Genomic DNA, 21663 nt, shown 5'->3' with positions numbered 1-21663 from the left:
TCCAAGGCTTAACTGTAAGGTGTGGGAGTTTTAATGACAAGTATTGGGGAAAAACAACAACAACAACGAAAACCCTTATTTTGTTTATCATCTATCTTGTTCACAGAAATTCAGAGTAGGAGCAACACCAAACCTTTTCTTAGCTTTGTCCTGCAGAGAAGAATAGTGCACAGGTAGCCAGCAGTAGTAGATAAACAGCTTTATCTTTTGACATTATGGATTTCCTCCCCCCTCCCCCCCCCCCATTAGCTCACAACCTCTCAAGATAGGAACACATTCAGCATATGAAAAAAAAAAAAAACCAACAAAAGGATTAGAGAAAGAATCTTAGATGTGGGCTGCAAGATTTCAGTACAGCAGGTACATCTGAAATTAACACTTACTGTAATATCAGGCCTTGATGGGTAACTGAAATGGATGTTTCTGAATTCGATTTCTCCTTTGAGCTTGTCTGGTTTGTAGCCTTCCTTAGAACTGCTATCTATAAGCCGTTTCTGGAAAGAAGTTTTGAAAATAAATTGCTCATTACTTAACTTAGGAACTATTTCTGCTGGATACATCGTTCAGTACTTAGCTGACGGCTTACACTGCATCACACCACTGCAAAGCTGCAAGAGATTATTTGCAGGATGCTGAATGCAGGAGAACCAGATTTTAATTCTGCAGTTATGATGCATTTTCAAATGCAAAAACAAACAAACAAACTAGAATTGTAACTGAAAAACTTATCTTGTAGCCAAAACACAGTGCTCAGTAGGGGTTTTACACCCATATGGAGAGGAATGATGTAGCTATTTCTGTACAAATTTGAGAGTTCTACTTTTCAAAAATATTTTATATACACAGATATCCAATTGCTGTACAACAGCAGGACTGAGATTAATATAGCTTCATTAGCACTATTTAATCCCAAACAAACCCAGAAACAAAACACCCAAACTGTGCATATATGCATTCAAGAAAACAAAAACCTGCAGTCCCATAACTACTTTCCCTCTGGAGCTATAAACTTAATACTAGAGAAGACTTAATCTATAAATAATGATACACATACCAGATTACCCAACACTCATTGTAACAAATAATGAGGTAGTTTTCTTCATACAAATAGCAATATGAATTTAAGTGTGGGCCATCTATACAGCTGATGATTTTTTTTTTTTTTTAAACATCAGGGAAAAAGTAGGTGAAATATTTAAGTCTGGTTGAAATGCTTTTCCCTTTAGATTCTGACCTTATTAATAATTTGATATACTTCATAGGCAGCCCCGCGCGCATTAGCCACACTCTCCAAGTTGGGAGCTGCTTGTCCTAGGGAAAAGGCTCCAATAAGCACAGAGAAGAACACCTGCAAGGGAGAGAGAGAGAAAAGCCTTGATGTTAATAATGCTTACAGACTCACCAAGCTGTTACATACCCAGGACTGCCCTGTGCACCCTTTCTAGGGAAATTAAATGTTCAAGTGAAAGGTGTGTTTCAGTCACTCCTGTCCACTCCCATTTTTTTCTGCAACGATTGGTATCTTTTTTTTCATATATGCTTTTTTGGCATGAAGTATTTTCTTTTTCTGGCTTCCACTCCCCTTTTTTTTTTTTTTTTTTTTAAATCATCACCTACAAACAGAACTCATCTTCCTCTTTTACTCTCCAGATGTGATCAAAATTAAGAGATCCTCAACATTGCAAAATTTAGTGGAGAGATTCCTACTTGAAGTCTATAGGTGGTGTTTTTTTTTTTTTTTTTACAGACATTTTAGATAAAACAGGGATCATAAACACTTCTTATGTAACAGAAGTTTCTTGAATCTGCAGATTTTTTTTTTATTATTTTTTTTAAAGTTGCACTGTTGTACTTACAATTAACACACGACCAATGTCATAATTTTCTGGCTCCTCAACAGTGAGCTTTGTTCCATACCAAAATGCAAGCGCATAGGATCCAAAAATGAGAAATTGTGAAACACCCAGAGATGTGTTGGTGGTAATGGATTTTTTCACTCCAACATGTCTAGCTGCCTCCAGATTAGTATCATATCTGAAAATAGATAAGGAAACCATTAATTTGACATGCCGTGCAGATTGGTGTTTCTTGCGCTCTTTTTTGGTTAAAAGGTTTTTCCGTCATAAAAGCAATTAAATTCTCATATAGTGTAGAGAGTATTTTTGACAAAGGACTAGCAGATATAGAATTCCTGTGAGTAATTTTGTTCTGACACATGCTGACATCATCTAATCTTGTCGTTTACGTTTTTAGATGACAGCACTACAGAAGGCACACTCTGAAAACAATTGAGTAGCATGACTTCATCATCATGACAAAAAACAACACATCACTAGAGCAATTTGTTTGCTTTAGCCTTAAAAGGAGGTCTTGAAAAATGTTTATCAACATTATCTATCAAAGGCAAATCCACATTTACAAATAAGAAATAAACAAACAAAAACACAAACAACAAGTACTATGGATAAAGGCAGGTAAATGAATAGAAGCCAGGACTCCCTCTGATGCCAGAATAGAAGATGACTGAAAGCTCCATGCAAACATAAGAGGGCTGCTCCAAAAGTAATGCATCTTAGTTCATTCTGTTGGCCCAGGACATCAGAGGCAGATGCTGGTGGTATTACAGTAGAGGCTTAACTTTCCCACCAGCACCCTGCTACATGCTGTTGTTGCGAGACAGATGGCAGCAGAGGGGCATCTGGCGGAACGGTGTCTGACATGGAAGTGTGCGTGAAGTAAAGCGGCGGAACTGAATTCCTCCATGAAGAAAGAACAGCACCCACTGACATTCATCAGCTCTTGCTGAACAAATGTCTGACTAGTGGATGTGAGCACAGTGAGGCAGCAGGTGATACGTTTCAGCAGTGGTGACAGCAACATGAAAGACAAGCCACATTCCAGTCAGCCATGTATAGCTGTTACACCACCAAACGTAAAGTGTTTCGACCAGTTCATCCACACGCATCAGCTAATGGTGGTGACTATCCTAAAAAATGGTGTTTTGCAGCTGAGAATTTGCTCTATCAAATAGTGTTATTGTGCACTTTTGTATCTGTTGTGGCTTCCATGGAAATAAATAACAGGCCTTACTTTCAGGACAACCTATGCAAATATTGTGAAAGTATGGTGCCCTGAAGGGTCCTAACTCCAAGGTCATCATGTAAGAGTTATGTAAGAGTCACAATCTATGGTTTGAAAGTCGTTAGCGGAAGTCTAGTTAACCCTACGGGAAGACACTAATTCCTAGGAAAGCCACTAGTCCCAAAGCTCTTCTTCCACTTAATGCGAACAATTGTGGAAGGAAAGACCTCAGCGACATTGAGTTACCGGGGCATCAGGGGAAAAACAAACAAACAAACAAAAAAACCCAAAAAACAATGGAAAAAGGAAAAAGTAGTTAAAAAGTAGCTTGAAGTAGTTCTCACCACTGGACTTTCAGATATTGGTAAGGACCAAGAAGGTCTGATCTGTGCCATTTCTTGGTTTTTTTTTTTTTTTCCCCTTTACTTTATAAACGTAAGTCATCACAAAATTGTTGCAAATTCATAGCAAATCCAGTTAAACAGAATATGATATAGAATATCCAGAATTCAGTCCTTAGAAGGAGACGTACAGAAGCAGACAGTAGGACCCTGAGCTAGGACTACTATGTAAGCAAATTTACACAAGAGCAGAACAAAATGCTGTCGAGAAAGAAGAAACATGGGTCACCCAGCCCAGGTCTTCTGCTTTGCTTTTCCCAGCTGGATGGTACTGGTGACATCCTGTATCTATATAGTGAATGCTATCGTTCATTTTGCAGATGTATCTAATAACAAGCATTGCATTTGTGATTAGCCACATTTGGCTTGTAAAAGGTAAGTCACTAGATCCACGTGACTGGGACCAACACTGCATTAGGCCAACAAGTGTTATTTGCAAATCATTACAGTAATAAAAGGCAACGATGCGATTCTACTTAAGACCAGTAACCAGTGAGGCTTAAACATAAGCCATTAATCAAGGATCAGAACAGTAGTGCATGTTCTAGAAAGTCATCTATTAACCACATGCTTGGCTGTTTTTCACTACTAGGTAAAGACAACCTTCCCACCACTTTCATTTCTAAATTAGACTCCAGATCACATCCAGAAGAGAAATCTGGGTCTATGCTACAGTGGTAACACTGAACAGCCTCTACTGACTGTGACTAGTTATGCTTATCTCCAGGCGAGCTGTGCACTTACACAAGCATAAATGGTCACCAATGAGAATCTCACTGCCTCGCCTCTGCAAAAAACAAACAAACACACACACACCTCAACCAAAATAAAATGAAACCCAGAGTCTTACACATCTTCCATATTTTAAATACAATTATTAGTTCAAAAAGCTTACTTTGCTAATGCCTTCTGCTGACCATTGAAAGCCACAACAGTCCTGATTGCAGTCAAGACCTCTTCTGCCACAGCTCCTGCTTTGGCATAAGCAGATAGCTCTTTAGCTGTAAGAGATGCCAGAAGCTGGAAAGTTGAAAATTTTATGTTAATGCAGCATAGTGAAGTGATATACACATTGTGTTGATGAATAAGAGTGATCAACAGCCAAGGGAAAGGACAACATTTTAGGAAAGTAAGGGTCATCTCCTCTGGGCCCAGAATTACTCTCAACTCCAGCTTTTCTCATTGTGTCTCCATTGCAGTTGAAGACCGTATCACTTAACACTTCCTTATGTGCTCTTATGATGACTTAACACTTTCTTCCTGAGCTAAGGACAGTCTACAAACTATGCTGTTATGTGTATGGGATCAGGGAGGTGAGCTGTAGCTGGTTGGGCCCCCAGGAAGAAGTCTAAGAACTCCACCTCATAAGGAAGAATTTAATGGACAGTAGCAATAGTTCTGTTCTCTAGATAATGGGGATAAGCAGCATTTTCACAGAATGGTGCTCAGAGCACATTAAAAAAAAAAAAAATCACAAACGGAGGTGTTCAGAATCGAGAACAGCAGTGAACATTAAATTACATATGCTAATCACACTGCAGCTCCCAATACTCTTCCTACCTTCTCTGAAATACTTTAGGAGAAAAAAATCATGTAAGTAACCACTCAGAAGTGCAATCAGTACCCATTAATGTGGCTACAGCACATCACAAGGGAAAAACCTTTCCTTGTCTGAAAGGGAAAACTGCATGCGCTCCATAGCTGCAACTCTCAGCAGCATGAAGCCTGGTAAATCATCTGCAAGAAATGTGGTGTCTTCAGGCAGTGCTCTGCACAAGGAAAATACTATGCAAGGAAGATGCTGATGCAGATCCTCCTCTTGCCACACGACACAGAGACAGGCTAGATGGATGGGAGGAATGGCATGCAAGTAAGTGCTTGGGAACCCACAGGAAAGCTACAGAAGCAGAAATTATAAAGGAAGTGTGGAACAAAGCTCCCAACTTAGAAACAACTCTGGGTTTATCCCATTAAGTCCTTTTCATGTACAGAGAGAAGGGACTGTAATGTTTTTTACTGTTTTTGCTTGTTAACCCCAAAACACTTACAGTTGACCAGACTGCAGCTGATGCAGCAAGCAGCGGACTGACTGACAAAATCACCAGTGTTAGCTTCCACCCATGGGCGAATCCTATAGTAATTCCTGCCAGAAATGTGGAAAAAAACTGCACAAATATACAGATCTTATCTCCAATGCCTTCATGGATGGTGTTGATATCACTGCAAATAACAATAACAGTAAAAAAAAAAATTGTTAGCTTTCAATAATTTTCATTCTACCTCTCCCCTATTTCATCCTGTGTGGCCTAATGTCAGAAGTACTGCCATTTCCTAACTGGTGTACTAAAACCTCTAACCACAGCTACTGATCAGTGCCACTAGTCTCTTTGCGGCCAAAGCACAGCAGGGACCTATTTTTTAGGACTAGTTTTCTGTACTTTCCACCATTTCCTGCTGTTTTCATGCCCAGTTACTAGGTCACTTGTGACCTAGTTTCCTTACCCAGCATCCAAATGGAGTAACACAAGTAAGCAGCCAAACTGCTTCCTCGGCTCCTGTGACCCTTTCCAAATCACTCTTTCTTCTGTGCTCTCCAATACATTTTACGTTCCTAATTTCGGTTACAGCCTCAGGGAAAGCGTTATCTCCATTCTATTAGAAAACTACTATTTGGAAGAACTTCTGTTTTTCCATGCATACTTTCTTTCCCATTTTCACTTCAGCAAGTACAGACACTAGAGCTGAGAGGAATTTCATTTTGGGTTCTCTTGCACCTTTCAGGACGTAGCTCTGTCCAAAGCTGTCCTAAGACCCAGGAAAGTCTGAACTCATACACACAGGCCTATTACATACTGGATCATAGTCCTAATATCTAAATCCACTGAGGGATATGGAAAAGTACCAAAGACTAAGAGACACTGGACCGAGTCCAACCTGAGGTCTGACTTGATAAAAGTGTGAGTTTGTTTCCATTCCATAAAGTGTCAGAGCTTTTCAGTATTTGTAAATAGCTGGAAACAGCAGAGTTGTTTGTTTAGTACTGTCTGCCACATACCTCATGAAGCCCACATCAGACAAGTAGAATACTTCATTTCACATCATAACCCTTTCAAATGCATATATCACAGAAACGAAACCAATGAAGTAGACAAATAATAATGAATTTCTCCCTCAGAAACATTTTAAATTCACCGTGACTGAAAAAGCTTCAGTAATTTTGTTTGTTTTTTAAAAATAAAATCTCTGTAGACCATCTTTTAAGTGTTTAAACAAAAACTGCCATTTGTCTTCATGCTCAGGAGGTCAAAAACAAACAAACACAAACAAACAAAAAATATAGAGCCCTCACTCTGTAAGTCTAGTGTTCAGTGTTCCTATCTGGGTACTATCAAACCAAGCCATCTCCTGATGGAGCACTGCAAAAAAGAACTTCCGCCGAATCCTTGATGTTTGCCTTGTAGCAGCAATCAGAAATGTCCATACTTGGATGGTGCTCAGGATCAACACAGCAAAGCCAATTCCCACATAGTAGTAAGCAAACCTGTGATAAAGAAACAAAAGACCACATAACCTCACTGCTTCTTGTGGGGGAAGTTACACAGAAAGCAACAAGAACTATGTACCCCACCAAAGTAAATACGGAAATCTGCAGTGCATTACAGTGAAGCCTTTCTGAGTAGGTAAAAATTTGGATTTCACTCAAAGGGATCACAAGCACACAAATTCCCCAAATATTCTGTTAACAGAATAACTACGACGACTCTTACTTTGTCATGTCAGCTTCTATATCTACACCTGGAGCTGGTTGACAACTGGAATTATTTACTGAAGCACCTGTAGGGAAAAAAGTACTTATGAATGTATCACACATAAAAGATAAGTTATGACAATTATAGGGTTACCGCTTTGAAAGGGTTTTGTATTTTCCAGTTAGGGCGAGACGTGCCAGACACACGTTAATTTTTCTCTAAACTTCTAGTAATAGCAAGCAGCTGACAAACGATGATACAAAAGGTGGTTCATCCTCCTTACTATCCCACCTGAGATGAAATTCATTCATAAGGAGCATACCCAACACACTGCTTCTCATTTGTTTCAAGCCATGACAGTATAATATGATTAGATAACTTGCACAAAGTTGAATTTTGCTCATCATGCACTCGTTCTGACATGTACCAGTCCTAGCTCCATTAGCAAAACATAATGGTATGGGGAAGTCTAATTCCAAATTTACCTTCTGACGTACTTGAATTCACACCACTTAGAACAAAGGCGTTTGTCATATCTCCAAATATAATGATCATAAGTGGTAATCCAGTACCATTAGCAGCAGCTGCGATCAAACCAACTACCATCAAAAGTATATCCACCCAATCAGCATAGCGGAACTACATGAACATTAAAGAAAAAGAGTAAAGTTATGCCTGGCAGTTCACATACTAAATACAGTACAGCAGACATACTGAACACATTTCTATCTACGTATTCTAAAAAAGCAGCAAGACTACAACTAAAGGCAAAATCAGAACACAGGAAGAATTTTGTAGTAGGTCCTGTATATACACTGTAAGGTTCCTGAGGGAATGTTGGCAGGAAACATGGTTATTCCAACCCAGCAGGAAAAAAGCAAGGAAAAAAAAGAAATGTATTTCCTATATGTTTCTAAGTTTTTAATCTTCTTTGCACATTTATTGAATTTTGCCTTCATGCAAGTTACATATTTACCAGGATAAATGCCCCTGAAACTTAAACAAGGGTGAGTTATTGATCAGCACCTGGCTTGGATTTACCAGTAGTCAAGGTCTCTAACCACAGTTGAACGTTAAGGCTTGCCTATCCTTAAAGTTTTCCTCACTTTGAGGGAAAAAAAAAAAAAAAAAAAAGCCAACAAAAAAAGTGAATATGAACTTCAATAGCTGTTCCTGGATGTGATTCATCTGAAATGAGAACATTTTATTCTAGACTGTGCTAAACACGCTTCCAAAGTGTAAACAGACATGGAATAAACCACAGAACAATAGGAGTTCTCTTATTTTAGAAAAAGCAAGTCTGTGTGTAGAGTTACTTAGGAATAGCTGTTGGGTAGAAAAAATGGGCACAAAAACATAACCCTGGTTCTCTCAAACAGCAAGTCCTTCAGACATCAAACACAGGACAAATCCTTTTCAAACAGAGCCAAGGCAAAGGCCTGCACAGTACATATTGCTCTATCAGCCTCATCACAGGTAAGCCTCATCCTCCAAAACCAATTCCTGGTTTGTGCTGTAAGTGCTACCGAAACACTAAGGTGAGAACCTAATGTAAAGGCATCAATGATAGTATTTCACAGGTCTCAAGGTTTTGGAGTGTTTTTCCTTTTTTAATTTCTGAATCGCAATTAACAGGCAAACAATCCACAGTGACAAATAAAAGAAGTAAGCCACCAATCCGGACACTAACCAGTTCAATGACGCCAACCACCTTTTTCTCTGACTTATCTTTTTTCCTAGAAGACACAGAATACAATTAACATAAGCTTTTTCTAGCAAAATCATATTAAAAATACACCCCCACACTCAATACAGCCTTGGCAAATCTGCTGAATTCAAGAAGCCCTACTTTTTTTTCTTCGCCTTCAACCGGTCACTTTCTTCAAGATTTTTCTCATGTTGGATAGAAGGGTTGTCATATTCCATGCTTGCAGGTTCTGCAGAATAAAAAACAGATGTTCTTATAACATTCCACCTCTTCTGCTGGTCTCTTGCAGCTTCCCCTGGTTATTCTTTTGCATTTCAAGCTTAAAGACTAATATTTTCTCATATTCTTGAACAGACCAGACTTTTCTTTTTTTTCTGAAGAGAAAGCTTCCTTTCTCTTCAGTTTACCTGCTCCTCTCCTCTCCCAAAGAAGCTTCCAGCTAGATTTCTGAGATGAAAACAATTAAAAATATATTTACACAGACAAGCTATCAAAGACTAAATCAACTGAGCAACAATTCAACACTTATAAAACTGACTGTAAAAAATATCAGTCCTAAAGAAATAAGTGGAATTGCTTATAGTGAAGGTTTTAATTGGTGAATTATTGAAGACAGGTGATTACACTCAGGAATCATGGGTTTGCCTGTACTAATCATCACTATTATTTGCACTGCAGTAGATGTCACATGCTTACCTCCTTTGTGCTAAGGACTTAAGAATAATCTACACAAGAGAAACCCTACCCCAGAAAGCTTTAAACTGTAAAAGCACAGGATGAGATATAATAAATGGATAAAGAAATTGACGAGAAAAAGGCTCAATACACCAACAGTTTCCCATCTAGACTAACCTTGATTGCCAAGTGAGTAGAATTTTCTGTATACTGTTTTTCATATACTCTCACCAGTCAGTTGAAAAAGCCTGACTTAGACAACCGTATAAGGACTTCCACCTTAATAAGTCTGTCTAAAGAACATTTTCCAGGGCAGACTGGGATCCACCTAAATGGTTTTACGCAGGTAAATGAATTCTGTTGAAGTCAGTGGAATGACTCATGCATAAACGTCTTCCAGGTGGTGACTTTAAGTTACTGAAAGCTCAACAGAAACCAAGTGGGCTGAAATCACTAGGGAGAAAAAACCAGGTACGTCCAGCAACTTGCCAGCAAGTGTACAGACTCAGATACTGCTCATATGCTGTCCCTATGGCAGCGAGGGAAGATTTATGATGCACTTTCAGATACAGAGTTCTGGAATATACTCCGTAAATGCACATGCTGTTTTTGCACCTGCAACTTACCAGATTCGGAGAGGTCCTTTTCTGTGAAATTTAAACTTTGATTCACTGTCATTATTTCTTGTTTGATTCTGAGATAAAGATAAAAGTCACATTAAACAAAACATATGCAGAAAAAAAAAGAGAAAAAAATACAAAATCCCCCTCCGCTGCCCCCAAGAAAAAAGAAAAACAAACAAAAACCCAAACAACTCCCCTACCCCACTCCCCACAATGCCAACCACCAAAAATTCCACACTGAAACCTTTGGAAATAGTAGATATTTAGAGTGTTCACATTATATTTGCATTTCTCCACGTCACTTCATCTAAGTAGAACGATTACATGACTGAAATGTAACGATAAAGAAACACGTAATAGTGTGATTAAAGACTGCCTTTGAGGAAATCTTACTAACAGTGCAAGTTAGAGCAACAGCTTCTATCTCAGCAGCCTGTTTTAATAGTCTCTAGCTCATTCACATTCGGATTAACGTGGATAATCCATTACAGGATAGAAGGTTTCCTTCATTAGCTTGAACTAAACTTACTGGACAGTTGTAATGCAATCATGATTATCATGCTAAAGACCAAGATGTGCTCATGTATTTTGCCATGCACCTGGCTGAGAAAAGTTTAGAGGCAGTAAGCAACTGAGGTGCCAGCTGTGCCCAGGCTTTACTTGATGCAGCTTAACACATGCAAGCAGAAACATGTGAATTTGATGTAGGCTAAAATGATAACAAAACACATAATCAACCCGCCATTACAAATACATAGTTAGCTTAAGCATCCTCAGTTAAGGCTCCTGGCTGTGCCTTTCCTCACATTATTTCAGCTTACCTTTACGCCTCGTTCTGTGCCCTTTCTTTTAGGTGACCACGAGGACCAGCCTCACTAAAACCCTTACCTGCCGCTGCCCGAACCCCACGCTACTGTGACTGCCTGCCCGGCCGTGCCCTGCGGGTGGGACCGCCCACAATCCGCCACATGCGGGCTCACCCTTCCGCCCGCTCGCCGCTCGGCTGGCAGGTGGAGGTGGAATCGCGGCCCGGAGGGAGAGTTCGGGGGGGGGGGGGGAGGGAGGGGGGTTGGGCTGGCAGCAGGCACCCGGCACCCCATAGCGAGCCGCTTGGCACGGCTGCCCGAACATCGCTTTCCGACTTGGTTCTCACCGTTACTGACACTGAAAGAATTTTAGCTTGGAAAAGTTATCACTTCTTCAGGGGAGCTCCCTTGTCGCCTATTTCAGGCACACGGAGGTGATTGGGTGTAGAAGAGAAGTCACTCGCCCAGGGGAAAAAAAAGGGTAAAATCAGGCTTGTGGGAGCACATCAGATTTGGGGAATTGCTTCACTGCATTCGGTGAATTTCAACCAGGAATAAAGATATTAATGACCTTTAAGTAGACCACTGCAAGCGTTTTCACTTCCCACTTCTAAGCAATATCAAGATCAAAGCTAGCTAAATTTGTTACTGTTCTCAGAGGAACTAATACACAAAGGCATTGTGTTTTGCTCATGTAATTCTCTTCCGAGAATTTGTGTTGGGTTTCATTTTAGCCAAATTAAGGCTGTTTTTTGCTTTGGGTTAATTCAACAGGCTTTGTATTTTTTCCCCCTCTTAGAAGAAAACAGGTACACAAAACAGATTTTCTGTGCAGCCCTAAAATAGGGGTTCTTCCACTCCCTTCCCCCCTATACCAAAGTCTGCATCATTTACTTCCAGTAATGACTTGATGAAAAATAAACCCTGATTGTTTCCCCATCCTCTCAAATATCACTGTCCCAAAGCCGAGTCTTGGTTAAGCTAGTCAGTCAGATAACTGAAGTAGTTCTGAAGTAATGTGTTTGGGGCTAAACCTAATTTAGCTTCCCTCTTTAGCCTTCCCCATGGGATTCGGGTTACATTTTGTATATTGGTTATGGTGCCCTGAAAGAACCACAGAAGCAAAGGCATTTTAGCCTTCATTGCCTCACACCCACTGGGACCCTCTGTATTCACTTGGATTCCAAATTTCTGAGTGTCAGGCTTGTTACTTTTAAGTACTTTCTTATTTCATCAGCATTACCCAGGGCTTACTTTGAATACTCAGAGTTAAGCCTGAATAACACATAATAACACATCTCAGCAGCTGCTTACGAAAAGCTTCTGCAGCCTTGAAAAATCTGCATTTACAGAATTCAGCTGAAGGGAAAGAGTGGCAAACTGAAATATTGTGCTGCCCCAGCCCCAAGGTTCCCAGCTGCATGCACTATTTTCTTCAAAGGCAACAGGTTTGTTTCCTTGTTCGTCTGGGAGGGAGCAAGAGCAACTTACCATATCTGGGCTTTTGTTAAAATAGGTGATTAGCTGTTAGTTTCAGAAGAGACCTACCACCAAACTTATAATAATTGACAAGTTTTAGGGACATCCCAGATAGAAAGCAGATGCCTGATACAGATTTTATGATAGGCATGGGGCTGGCAGAGCACATAGATAGCATAATAAAAGTAGAAACTCTCTTGACCCAGTTTTCAGAGCTGCCGCGCAACTTAGAAGTGGCAGTTGGTGAAGGTTTGGTACCTTTGAAACACAAGCACTTTCATGGAAGTGTAGAATATCCCGAGTTGGAAAGGAAACACAAGGATCATTGGGTCCAACTCTTGGCTCCACACACGACCACTCAAAATTGAAACGCTTCTTCATCTGTGGCTTGATGCCATGATCACTGCCCTGGGGAGCCTGTTCCATGCCCACTGTCCTCTGGTGAAGAACCCTTTCCTAAACCCCAACCTGACCCTCCCCTGACACAGCTCCATGCTGTTCCCTCGGGCCCTGTCTGTCCCCTGAGAGCAGACCTCAGCACTGCCCCTCCGCTCCCTGTGAGAGATGCAGCTGCCATGAGGCCTCCCCTCAGCTCCTCCGCTCTGGGCTGAACAAACCAAGGCACCTCAGCAACTCCTCATACATCTTGCTTTTTAGGCCCTTTGCCATTTTCATGGGGCCTTCTTTGGACACTCTGTCATAGTTTTATGTCCTTCCTATACTGTAGTGCTCCAAACTGCACACAATCCTTCAGACGAGATCAGAAGCCTTACCAGTGCTGAGAGTTCACTTTTCAAAACCTCATTAACAGTCATTAATGCACATAGCAGCACCAAAGTGACAGTTGCCATACACATCCACTCCTCTGTGCACTGCACACAGGGTAAGAGAAAGCCTAAGACCTGCCCAGCTTAGAAAATTGAGTCCAAAAGAGGTGTAATGTGGACTCTCTCCTTACTGAGGTGGTTGATGCCCCATCCCTGGAGACTTTCTAGGTGAGGCTGGATAAGGCCCCTGGACAACCTAATAGCTGTGCTGTCCCTGTTCAGTGCAGGGGAGTTGGACTAGATGGCCTTCAGAGATCCCTTCCAACTCTAAGGATTCTGTGATTCTAAGTGTAACTACAGTTAACTGCTCCATACTTCACTGAAAAATAAGATAACATAATCTGATGTTTTTGCAGAAGCAGAAGTTCTGGACTAAAACATGTATGTGTGAAGGAGAAGAGACTCCCATCCACAGAGAAAGGAACAGAAGTAACACAAGTAGTGAATAAATTGTAGTTAGAAATAATGCCTTAATAACATCTTGAGGTCCATATAATGAAATATGATTTGGAAGGGAAATCTTATTTTGTGTTTTATCCAATATGTTTTTTAACTTTAGAAAATATTGTATCTTAAAAGTATCCTTATAATCAAAACAGAGAGTATTATTCTCTGGATTTTTTTATTTGTCCAGAAGCAGTTAGCAATAGGGAAGAAGAAATTAAATACAATCATGCAATGTTAATTAACACTACCCATAACTGACTGAACTAGAAGAGATACCTACTCTGAATGACTGTTATTAATAAGCACAGCATAATTAAAAACTAACAAAAAATCACTACAAAGTCTTCAGAAGCACAAACCAGAAATAAGAACTCATTTCTCTAGTAAAGCAGTAGAATATAGAGAACACGAGACATCTGACTGTAATGGAATATCTCATCAAAATAGTAATCAAACGCAAAGAGGGAGTATTATATCATACAAGCTTTGTTACTACTTACTGATACGCAGAAGCGCCAGCACTTCTGTGTGTGGTTTATTGATCCTGAAGAAATGTGAGTAAATATTCATCAGTTTAATAGAGAGGTACTCATATTGCTGGAGCTGGCTGGCCAGCAGTGTTCACGCTACCCCTTGGTGCCATGACATATATATAACAACAGGAGACAATAAAGCATTGCGTGCCAAAATGAGCAAGGTCATTCAAATAAACCAAAGATATTTTTTTTACAGCTTCGTAGTAGTTTTTCATAAACATGTTTCTTCTGGGTACGTGCAGAAGTTCAGACCGAGGCACTCTGTTTTTGTTTCCAAGTTACACAAGCCCTTTCCCAAGCGCTAGTTCAAGCCATGATCTGTAATTTTCCACACAATCCACACCTTTGCAGATTGAACTGAAACATAGCTTGTTTGAAGATAGCTGATGAGCATTGCAACCAAACCCTACATAAACAATAGGTCGTGCAGAAACTAATAAGGCAAATAAGACAAAATCCAATAATACTGTACAACCATTCTTCCACCATGAATGAAAGAGGCTAACCAGGTAGAGACAGGATCATTTTTTAGTTGTTTGATTTATTTGGATCTTCGTCTGTGTCACAGTTACATTGAGTTACATTTTTGGAAACGTTAGGAATATATACCCTACAATCAGTGTTAATAATTGCACAGGTACCCCTTTGGACAGCAGTCAGTATGTCTTATCTGATTCTCTAGTACAATTTTTTGTGTTTGTTCTAATTCTTGATTGATCAGTCCAATAGCTTGTTGGGTTACATTTAGTGCTGCTGCAGTATGATTAGCTAATGCAGGTACTTGCCATTCAGTACAGATAACTTCAGCTTGTGGTGAGAAGATGGCCATGGCATAGAAACACCAAGCGGTCCATTTATACTGATGTCTGGTGAGAAACGTTAGGCAATTAGTTTGTGTTTGTGGTTACTCAGAATGTATTGCACTGGGTACATAGAGCCATCCCCAAGTACATCGTCCAATCTAGTTCGATGATAGGTATGGCCAGTCATATTGAACACAAACCCACAAAGAACCTCATAGTATCATATACTTAAAAGACTTATGAGGACTCTTATTCAACGGTTTAGGTAAGGTAATATTCTTACACCAGCTTCTGGGTAAAGCCTGCATCCACACATCAGTTCGATTAGAAGAATTTCATTCAACACAACATAGTGTCTGAAGTCATACCCTCAGCATTAATGATGAGAGCCAGCCTACATCATCCTGTATACTGTGGTGATCCATAGGGCAATGAGGTTGCGTGTGATTCTGCATTCAGGCTTCATCCATTACTTTGGAAGCTGTTTCACTGAAGGTCACCCATCCATTTCTGCTTACAGTTCTATTCCACTGAAGAGCTTACTTCCACTGTGTCTCATTCAGACTAGTGTACCAAGATAACCCTTAGCTTGCATCCATGGGTAAAATGGTACACGCCCAACAATCAGTCTGGTGAACAATATGGGTTATGTGAGTTGCTCAGTTGGTAAGTACTTTAGCCATGGACCTTAAATGGAATAAGATGAATGTTTAGTCAGCACTAGTAGCGGAAAATCCACCTTCCAAGCTAATATACAGTAAACATTACAATCTTGTGTCAATACTTCTGCATGAATAGGGTTATGACCAGATTGGTTTTACCAGACTCTGTCCTGATGCTGGAGGCTGCACAAATGTAACTGGTGACATAGGAGGCAGCCAAATCAATTATAATGATATAATCAATGTTCCTTGTACAATAAAAATTGGTATGTTGACGAGCATTTTGGTGTGCCAGGTACAGAGCACCTGAGGGGTTACATAACTTCCCTTTTCCAATAACACAGGAGCAAGGAGGCTGCATGGTTTTGGCCTTCCTTGAACCTCCCATGGCCATTCTACCATGTGATTAACAAGGTCAAGTTCAACAGGGCAGGGAGCAGTAGGTTGCTCATGATACCAATTTGTGGCTTTATATGTTTTTCAGTTCCCATTATCTGTATCTGAACTGGAGAAGCTTAAGTAGTTTGTAGCATGTGTAAAGCCGTGGGTCAACCATTTTGAGGTATTTCATTTAAATCTCTTAATACTTCATGCAGCCATGTGTCCACAGCTTCAAAGGCTGAGTGTCAGCCTGAATGGTTGTTTTCAAAATGCCTTTATAATTTTCTATAAGATCTGCTCTGGTAGGATGATATTGTAAGTGGAAATGTCATTAAATATTTTTATCTTCAAAATATGTGTATATGGGCTATTATCATTCATGTACTGATAATTTTTTTTCTCAGTTGGGCAGTTCCAGTGCCTTCTGGGCACCACACTTTGTTCTCCGGGCCTTGCAGCTTCTCCCTTGGGGGGAGGAATAGAGGAGGGTGGGAGGGGTTTCCTTTCCTTGCTGGATCTGACAGTGAAGGAGTAGATATACTCCCTTTTCCTTCACTGTTATTTTCGTTCTTGGCCTGACACTCTACAAACAATAGCTTTGCCTTTATCAGATCAAGATCTATGTTCTTTTGCCAAGCCCTTTATCCACGCTGCAATAACTATGGGAGATTGCCAGTTATCCTCAGCATGAATCTGCCCTTTCTGAGTCAGGCATACTATACAGATCTTAACAGCTCTAACAAGGGGAGCAGTCTAGGTCATGCTGAACTCAGGTAACCGTGATCACCTACCAGCAAATTTGGATGTGGTCCTATTCAGTGTATATTCCCTCAATTCAGTTTATATTCCCTTTGTTTCTAAAATTGCAGCCAATTACTTTGGCAATTTCAGGGCATTCTCGTGCTCTCACAGCGGTCCTCATTTCTCTATTACTTGGGCAACCACATACCACAAGATGATCTGTTTCCACCCTGGGATTTCCCTCAGCAAGTCCAATCACTCCCTCTTGCAAACTGTACTTTCTTTAGCTGGGATCCTGCTGACTATGTCAACTGCTATGCAGAAGTGCCAGTGCTTCTATGTAGGATTTAGAGATCCTGAAGAAAGTACGTGGAGGCAAGTTAATATTCATCAGTTTAATGGAGAGGTACTCACGTTACCAAAGGCGGACGGCTGGTAAAGTGTCTGCGCTATCCCGTTAGTGCCATGACATATATATAACAGAAGGAGACAATAAAGTCTCCTCCTAAAGGTCATTCAAATAAAACAAGTATACTCGATTACAGCTGTGGAGCAGTTTTTCATAAACAACTTTCTTCTGGGTACATGCAGAAGTGCAGACTGAAGCAGTCTGTTTGGGCTCCCAAGCAACGCAAGCCCTTTCCCCAGAGCTAGCCACCTGTTCAGGCCCTGATCTGTATTGTAGCACGCACTTACTGTCAACTTTGCAGCAGCCCAGACACCAGCGTGATAACCAGCCTGCACCCATGAGCTGCACATGTGTAGTCATGGGTGGTAATGGACTGTTACCTAAGCTGTAGGTAATCTCTTACCTGTGGCTGGGATGTGTTTATCAGGATGAAACTTTAAAAGACATTATTTTTTCCCCGTTATGCTTCGATATTAGCTGTTTTGTGACTTTTGCATCTTTGTTATATATATGATTCACAAAAACAGAAAAAAAAATGTTTTTGTGTTTATTTTTCATAAAACTGACCAAAATGGAACTTTAGTACTATAGATATCTTAGGCTTTGTGGGTTAGTCACATTAGATACATTCAACTCCCACATCTCCGCAGCAGTACAAGGGTACATTAATTGTACTCAAGCTCAGTAGTAATAATATTAATAGTAGCGGTAGTCATGTCACTTTACTTGCAGCTTCACTCTGAAATAGGGTAGTATTTTGGTGTGCATCTAAGAAATGGCTCATCATCCTAAGTTCTTCATTGAATTCACTGGGTAATAGGTTATGTTGGATGTTTGGGTCATAAATATGGAACCTACGAGTGTATTCTACATGGTTAACTTTTGTCAATATGTATGTGAAAATGAATATAAAGATTCTGCCTAATCTTAATTAATGTCTTCAGGGAGAAGGTAATTTTTTTCCTGTCTGGATCTGATAGATCCAGACTGTGCTCTCTGCAAGCACCCATGATAATGAAAAGTACTCTGTCCTGGAGCAGCTGTGGACTTCTGTGTCTTCTAGAGGACACCCTTTTTCCTCTCTTCTTTGTCACAAAGCAGAAACATCACAGTTTAAGAATATCAGTTTTGTCAATGAAGAGTGGGGTAAACTTTGTTGACTAAGTTAAGATTAGTCATTCCACCAGTTAAGCTAGTTAACTCTGGTTAACTGGAGAAAAGGAGAGCTTTACTTGTAGTCAAGCACTCTGATTAATTCAGACTCTTTGTATTGCCATGAAAAGTTCTGTAATGCCTAAATGTATGAGGTAGCATTGCAGCTGCATTGCTATGAATCTGCTTCTAAGTATTAAGTCAAAAAGTCTGGGGATATTCACCATATTTGAAAACTGTAAGTTAAGAAGTTTTTTAGTTTCTTTGCAGTGAGCAGCTGATCAAAATGCTGCAATTCTACAACCCAAACCAAGACATATGAATGCTATTACAGCATTTGAATTTGCAAAGCTATCAAGGATTTGATGCAGTGGATGGAAGAATACAAAGTCTGAATAGAGGTGAGTGCTGAAGAAAGAAAAAAACAATGTAGAGTAAAGGTAAGAAATACAACACAACATTTGAACTTTCAGAGAAAGACTGAGCTTTTGTCCAAAACTCATAACTCTGTGACAAAGGAAGCAGATTACTTGTGGTATTTCTGAAAATAGAAAGTGGGAATCTACCTGATTCTTTTAGCTAGATAGAGTTATATCAAAGATAGCTATTTCAGCTCAATTTCTTTTAACCAGATCAACTTGCAAGTATTTACTGATGCAAAAATGTAATCCTTTATTATTAAGTTTGTACACTTATTTTAGATGTAACTGATAAGTATGCCAGGTCAGTGTGATTCTTTTTTTTTTTTTCCCCCTAAAAAAGAAGAGAAAATACAATTTTTTCTTCTAAGCAATTGAGTGATATATGTGTCAAGATCATAGGAAGCACTGAAGGTAACAGTTCTGCATTCTTCCAAGTTCTTTATATACATTGAAAAGAAAAACTTCTTACTTTATCAAAATGGTGACTTAGCCTGATAAAGACCAGTTCACAGAACTGAATGTTAAGATCTATATCTTCTTTTCAGAAAAATGAAGCAAAGAAAGGGAATACCTTCTGAGGCGTTCCCTACAACAGGAGAAAGACAAAACTGTGATTTTGGTCCATCAGACCAGAAGAATTAGGAGGATGATGTCTAAATAAATGAAAGGAATTAAGAGACGACTAAATGTGTAGTCATCTGTTGGGCAGCATGTACAAAAGGAAAAAGAACAAAAAGCTTCTTAAATTCTTGGGATATGAGGGGAAAAAGAATTTTCAAGAAGTCAGAAAATTAACAGAAGCTGTGCTTATCTACGTCTCATCCTTAGAAGCAGAATGTGGTCAAGGAAGAAAATTTAAATAAAAGGGATGGTGAAATTAATTTGGCAGTTAATACAAACTTGTTGTGGACTTGAAATACAAATAAGATGTCACTCTTTTGTGCAGAGCAAAGAATGCTATATTTGCTTAAGAATAATCAGTCAATAAATGTAGATTAGGATTATAGGTCAATAAGTATAGATTAAGACTGTGGGTAGTCTTTCAGTGGAAGAGCATTTAAGAGACATAGTGATGGAGAACAAAACAAAAGCCACCAATATCAAACTGCTGTGAAAAAAAAAAAAAGAAAAAAGAAACAAACACAAAAGAGTCATATGTGAAACACATGGAGTAGTGTTTGCTATGGTTAGCACTGTTAAATCCTCAGATGGAGTGCTGTGTTTAATTTTGATTATTTCAAGGAAATGTGGGTGAAAGGAGTTACGGAAGAAAGCAAGATTAAAGGGCTGTAGAAGATATGAACTGTGAGAAAAGACAGATGGAATTGGGTTTGATGTAGTGGAAAGCATGCAATTACTTAAAAAAAGGATGAAAGTCTTGCAAAAACAAAGTAATATGGTATCTTCTGTATCTACCATGGTACTGAATTACAGTAAGAAAGGCAAAAGTTAGATACTATGAAAATGTCATTAACTCTCTGGATAGTTAAGCACTGGACAGAGTACTGAGGGAGCTGGTAGAATCTAGAATATAGATTATTATTTTTTTTTTCCTGTTAAGTCAAGAAATTATCTACAAGGAAATACTTGGTATAAAAGATTTGCCTTAAGGCTGGGGGAAAGATTAGATTGTCTTCTGAGATCCCTATCAACTCTATTTTCTCTGATGTGCTGATAGTATAATGAAGGGCAAAATGGAACAAAGCTGGTACATCTTGTATTTTGGTAAAGGACACAAGGTCAAGTATAAACTGAGTCTGTGGAACAACTGACAACAGTCTTGGTAAAGGTTTCTTCTGGTGAGAGATAGGAAATTGAGCAACTGGATAAATGTCAGAGCACTTAAGAAAAGGGATGAAGAAGTGAACTCCTACCCTCAGAAGACATGTGCCACTGGTGCCTTTCAAGAACAAATTAATAACATTTTTCTTCTGCAGTTTCTTCTAGGCTGCATTCTGCATATGCCATCTCAACCACTGTTATGGACTTCCTAGTCTCTAACCTGGGGTGGATCACTGACATGACATACTGATTTACTTCCAAGCTTCTTTTTTGGTGTGATTCAATTAGTTTTCAGATGAAGCTTGGTTTTGAGCATAGTTTCCTGAGCCTACTCCCAAAAACTAATTTATATTGGACAATTTTGGTTTGTTCCATCTTCTGCAGTGCTCACACATGGTCCTTGTGCCCTCATTTCTGTACACTGTCATGCCATATTGTGGAGCATGTAATACACATCCTTCATTTTGTACTCTAAAAATAACTCTGTGAATTTACTTTCTGTGTAATATCACTGTAACACAGCCCAGCAAAACACAAATAGTAATTAATATGTCTCAGTTGCATCACATGAGGCACAAAATAAAATCAGATTAAGTGGTAGACCACAGAAATGTGACCAGTTCATTCCAGAGGGGTGATTTCTGAATGAAGTGGATAAAAACTGCTGTGTGAGACTTGATGGCCATGGACCTCTTCAGGAGCTGGATACTTCTATCAGAGTATGGCTTCAAATGGTTTGTTCACAGGCAGGATTTCATAGTGTTTTCTGAATACAAACCTAAGTGAATGAAGCCCTGTTGGTAGAAACCACATATCCTTTTTCTGAAATGTCTTTTTAAGGAGTTGATCCTATGTTACATTAAAAAGATAGTTGATGTTGAGTTCACAAGTGAAAATGTGAAACCCAGATACATTTACCACGTTTTGCACTAGCCAAGACTCTTACTTTGACCTGAACATTTTGAATGTGCTGTGTAGC

General features: G+C 39.5%; 1 protein-coding gene across 3 annotated transcripts in view; it reads right to left on the bottom strand.

The window, feature by feature from the left end:
• ABCB5 (ATP binding cassette subfamily B member 5) overlaps nucleotides 1-14429 on the bottom strand; it is a 37882-nt gene extending 23453 nt beyond the window's left edge. For 2 of the 3 annotated variants that reach the window (XM_015281858.4, XM_040695442.2), the window contains exons 1-12: nucleotides 14297-14429; nucleotides 10241-10308; nucleotides 9081-9168; nucleotides 8922-8967; nucleotides 7717-7870; nucleotides 7250-7316; nucleotides 6832-7023; nucleotides 5531-5702; nucleotides 4378-4502; nucleotides 1857-2034; nucleotides 1235-1348; nucleotides 384-494 (exon numbers count right to left, since the gene is read on the bottom strand). In XM_015281858.4, coding sequence (XP_015137344.1) covers nucleotides 384-494; nucleotides 1235-1348; nucleotides 1857-2034; nucleotides 4378-4502; nucleotides 5531-5702; nucleotides 6832-7023; nucleotides 7250-7316; nucleotides 7717-7870; nucleotides 8922-8967; nucleotides 9081-9168; nucleotides 10241-10292 — 1299 coding nt within the window. In that variant the 5' untranslated portion in view covers nucleotides 10293-10308; nucleotides 14297-14429. Of the gene's footprint in view, nucleotides 1-383; nucleotides 495-1234; nucleotides 1349-1856; nucleotides 2035-4377; nucleotides 4503-5530; nucleotides 5703-6831; nucleotides 7024-7249; nucleotides 7317-7716; nucleotides 7871-8921; nucleotides 8968-9080; nucleotides 9169-10240; nucleotides 10309-11058; nucleotides 11155-14296 lie in introns of those variants that run through there. The other variant, XM_418707.8, reaches the window with a different exon arrangement.
• Nucleotides 14430-21663: the final 7234 nt, after the last annotated feature.

The sequence above is a fragment of the Gallus gallus genome, chromosome 2 (assembly GCF_016699485.2).
Source record: "Gallus gallus isolate bGalGal1 chromosome 2, bGalGal1.mat.broiler.GRCg7b, whole genome shotgun sequence".
Lineage (NCBI taxonomy): Eukaryota > Metazoa > Chordata > Aves > Galliformes > Phasianidae > Gallus > Gallus gallus.
This window is presented reverse-complemented; position numbering and strand designations above follow the sequence as displayed.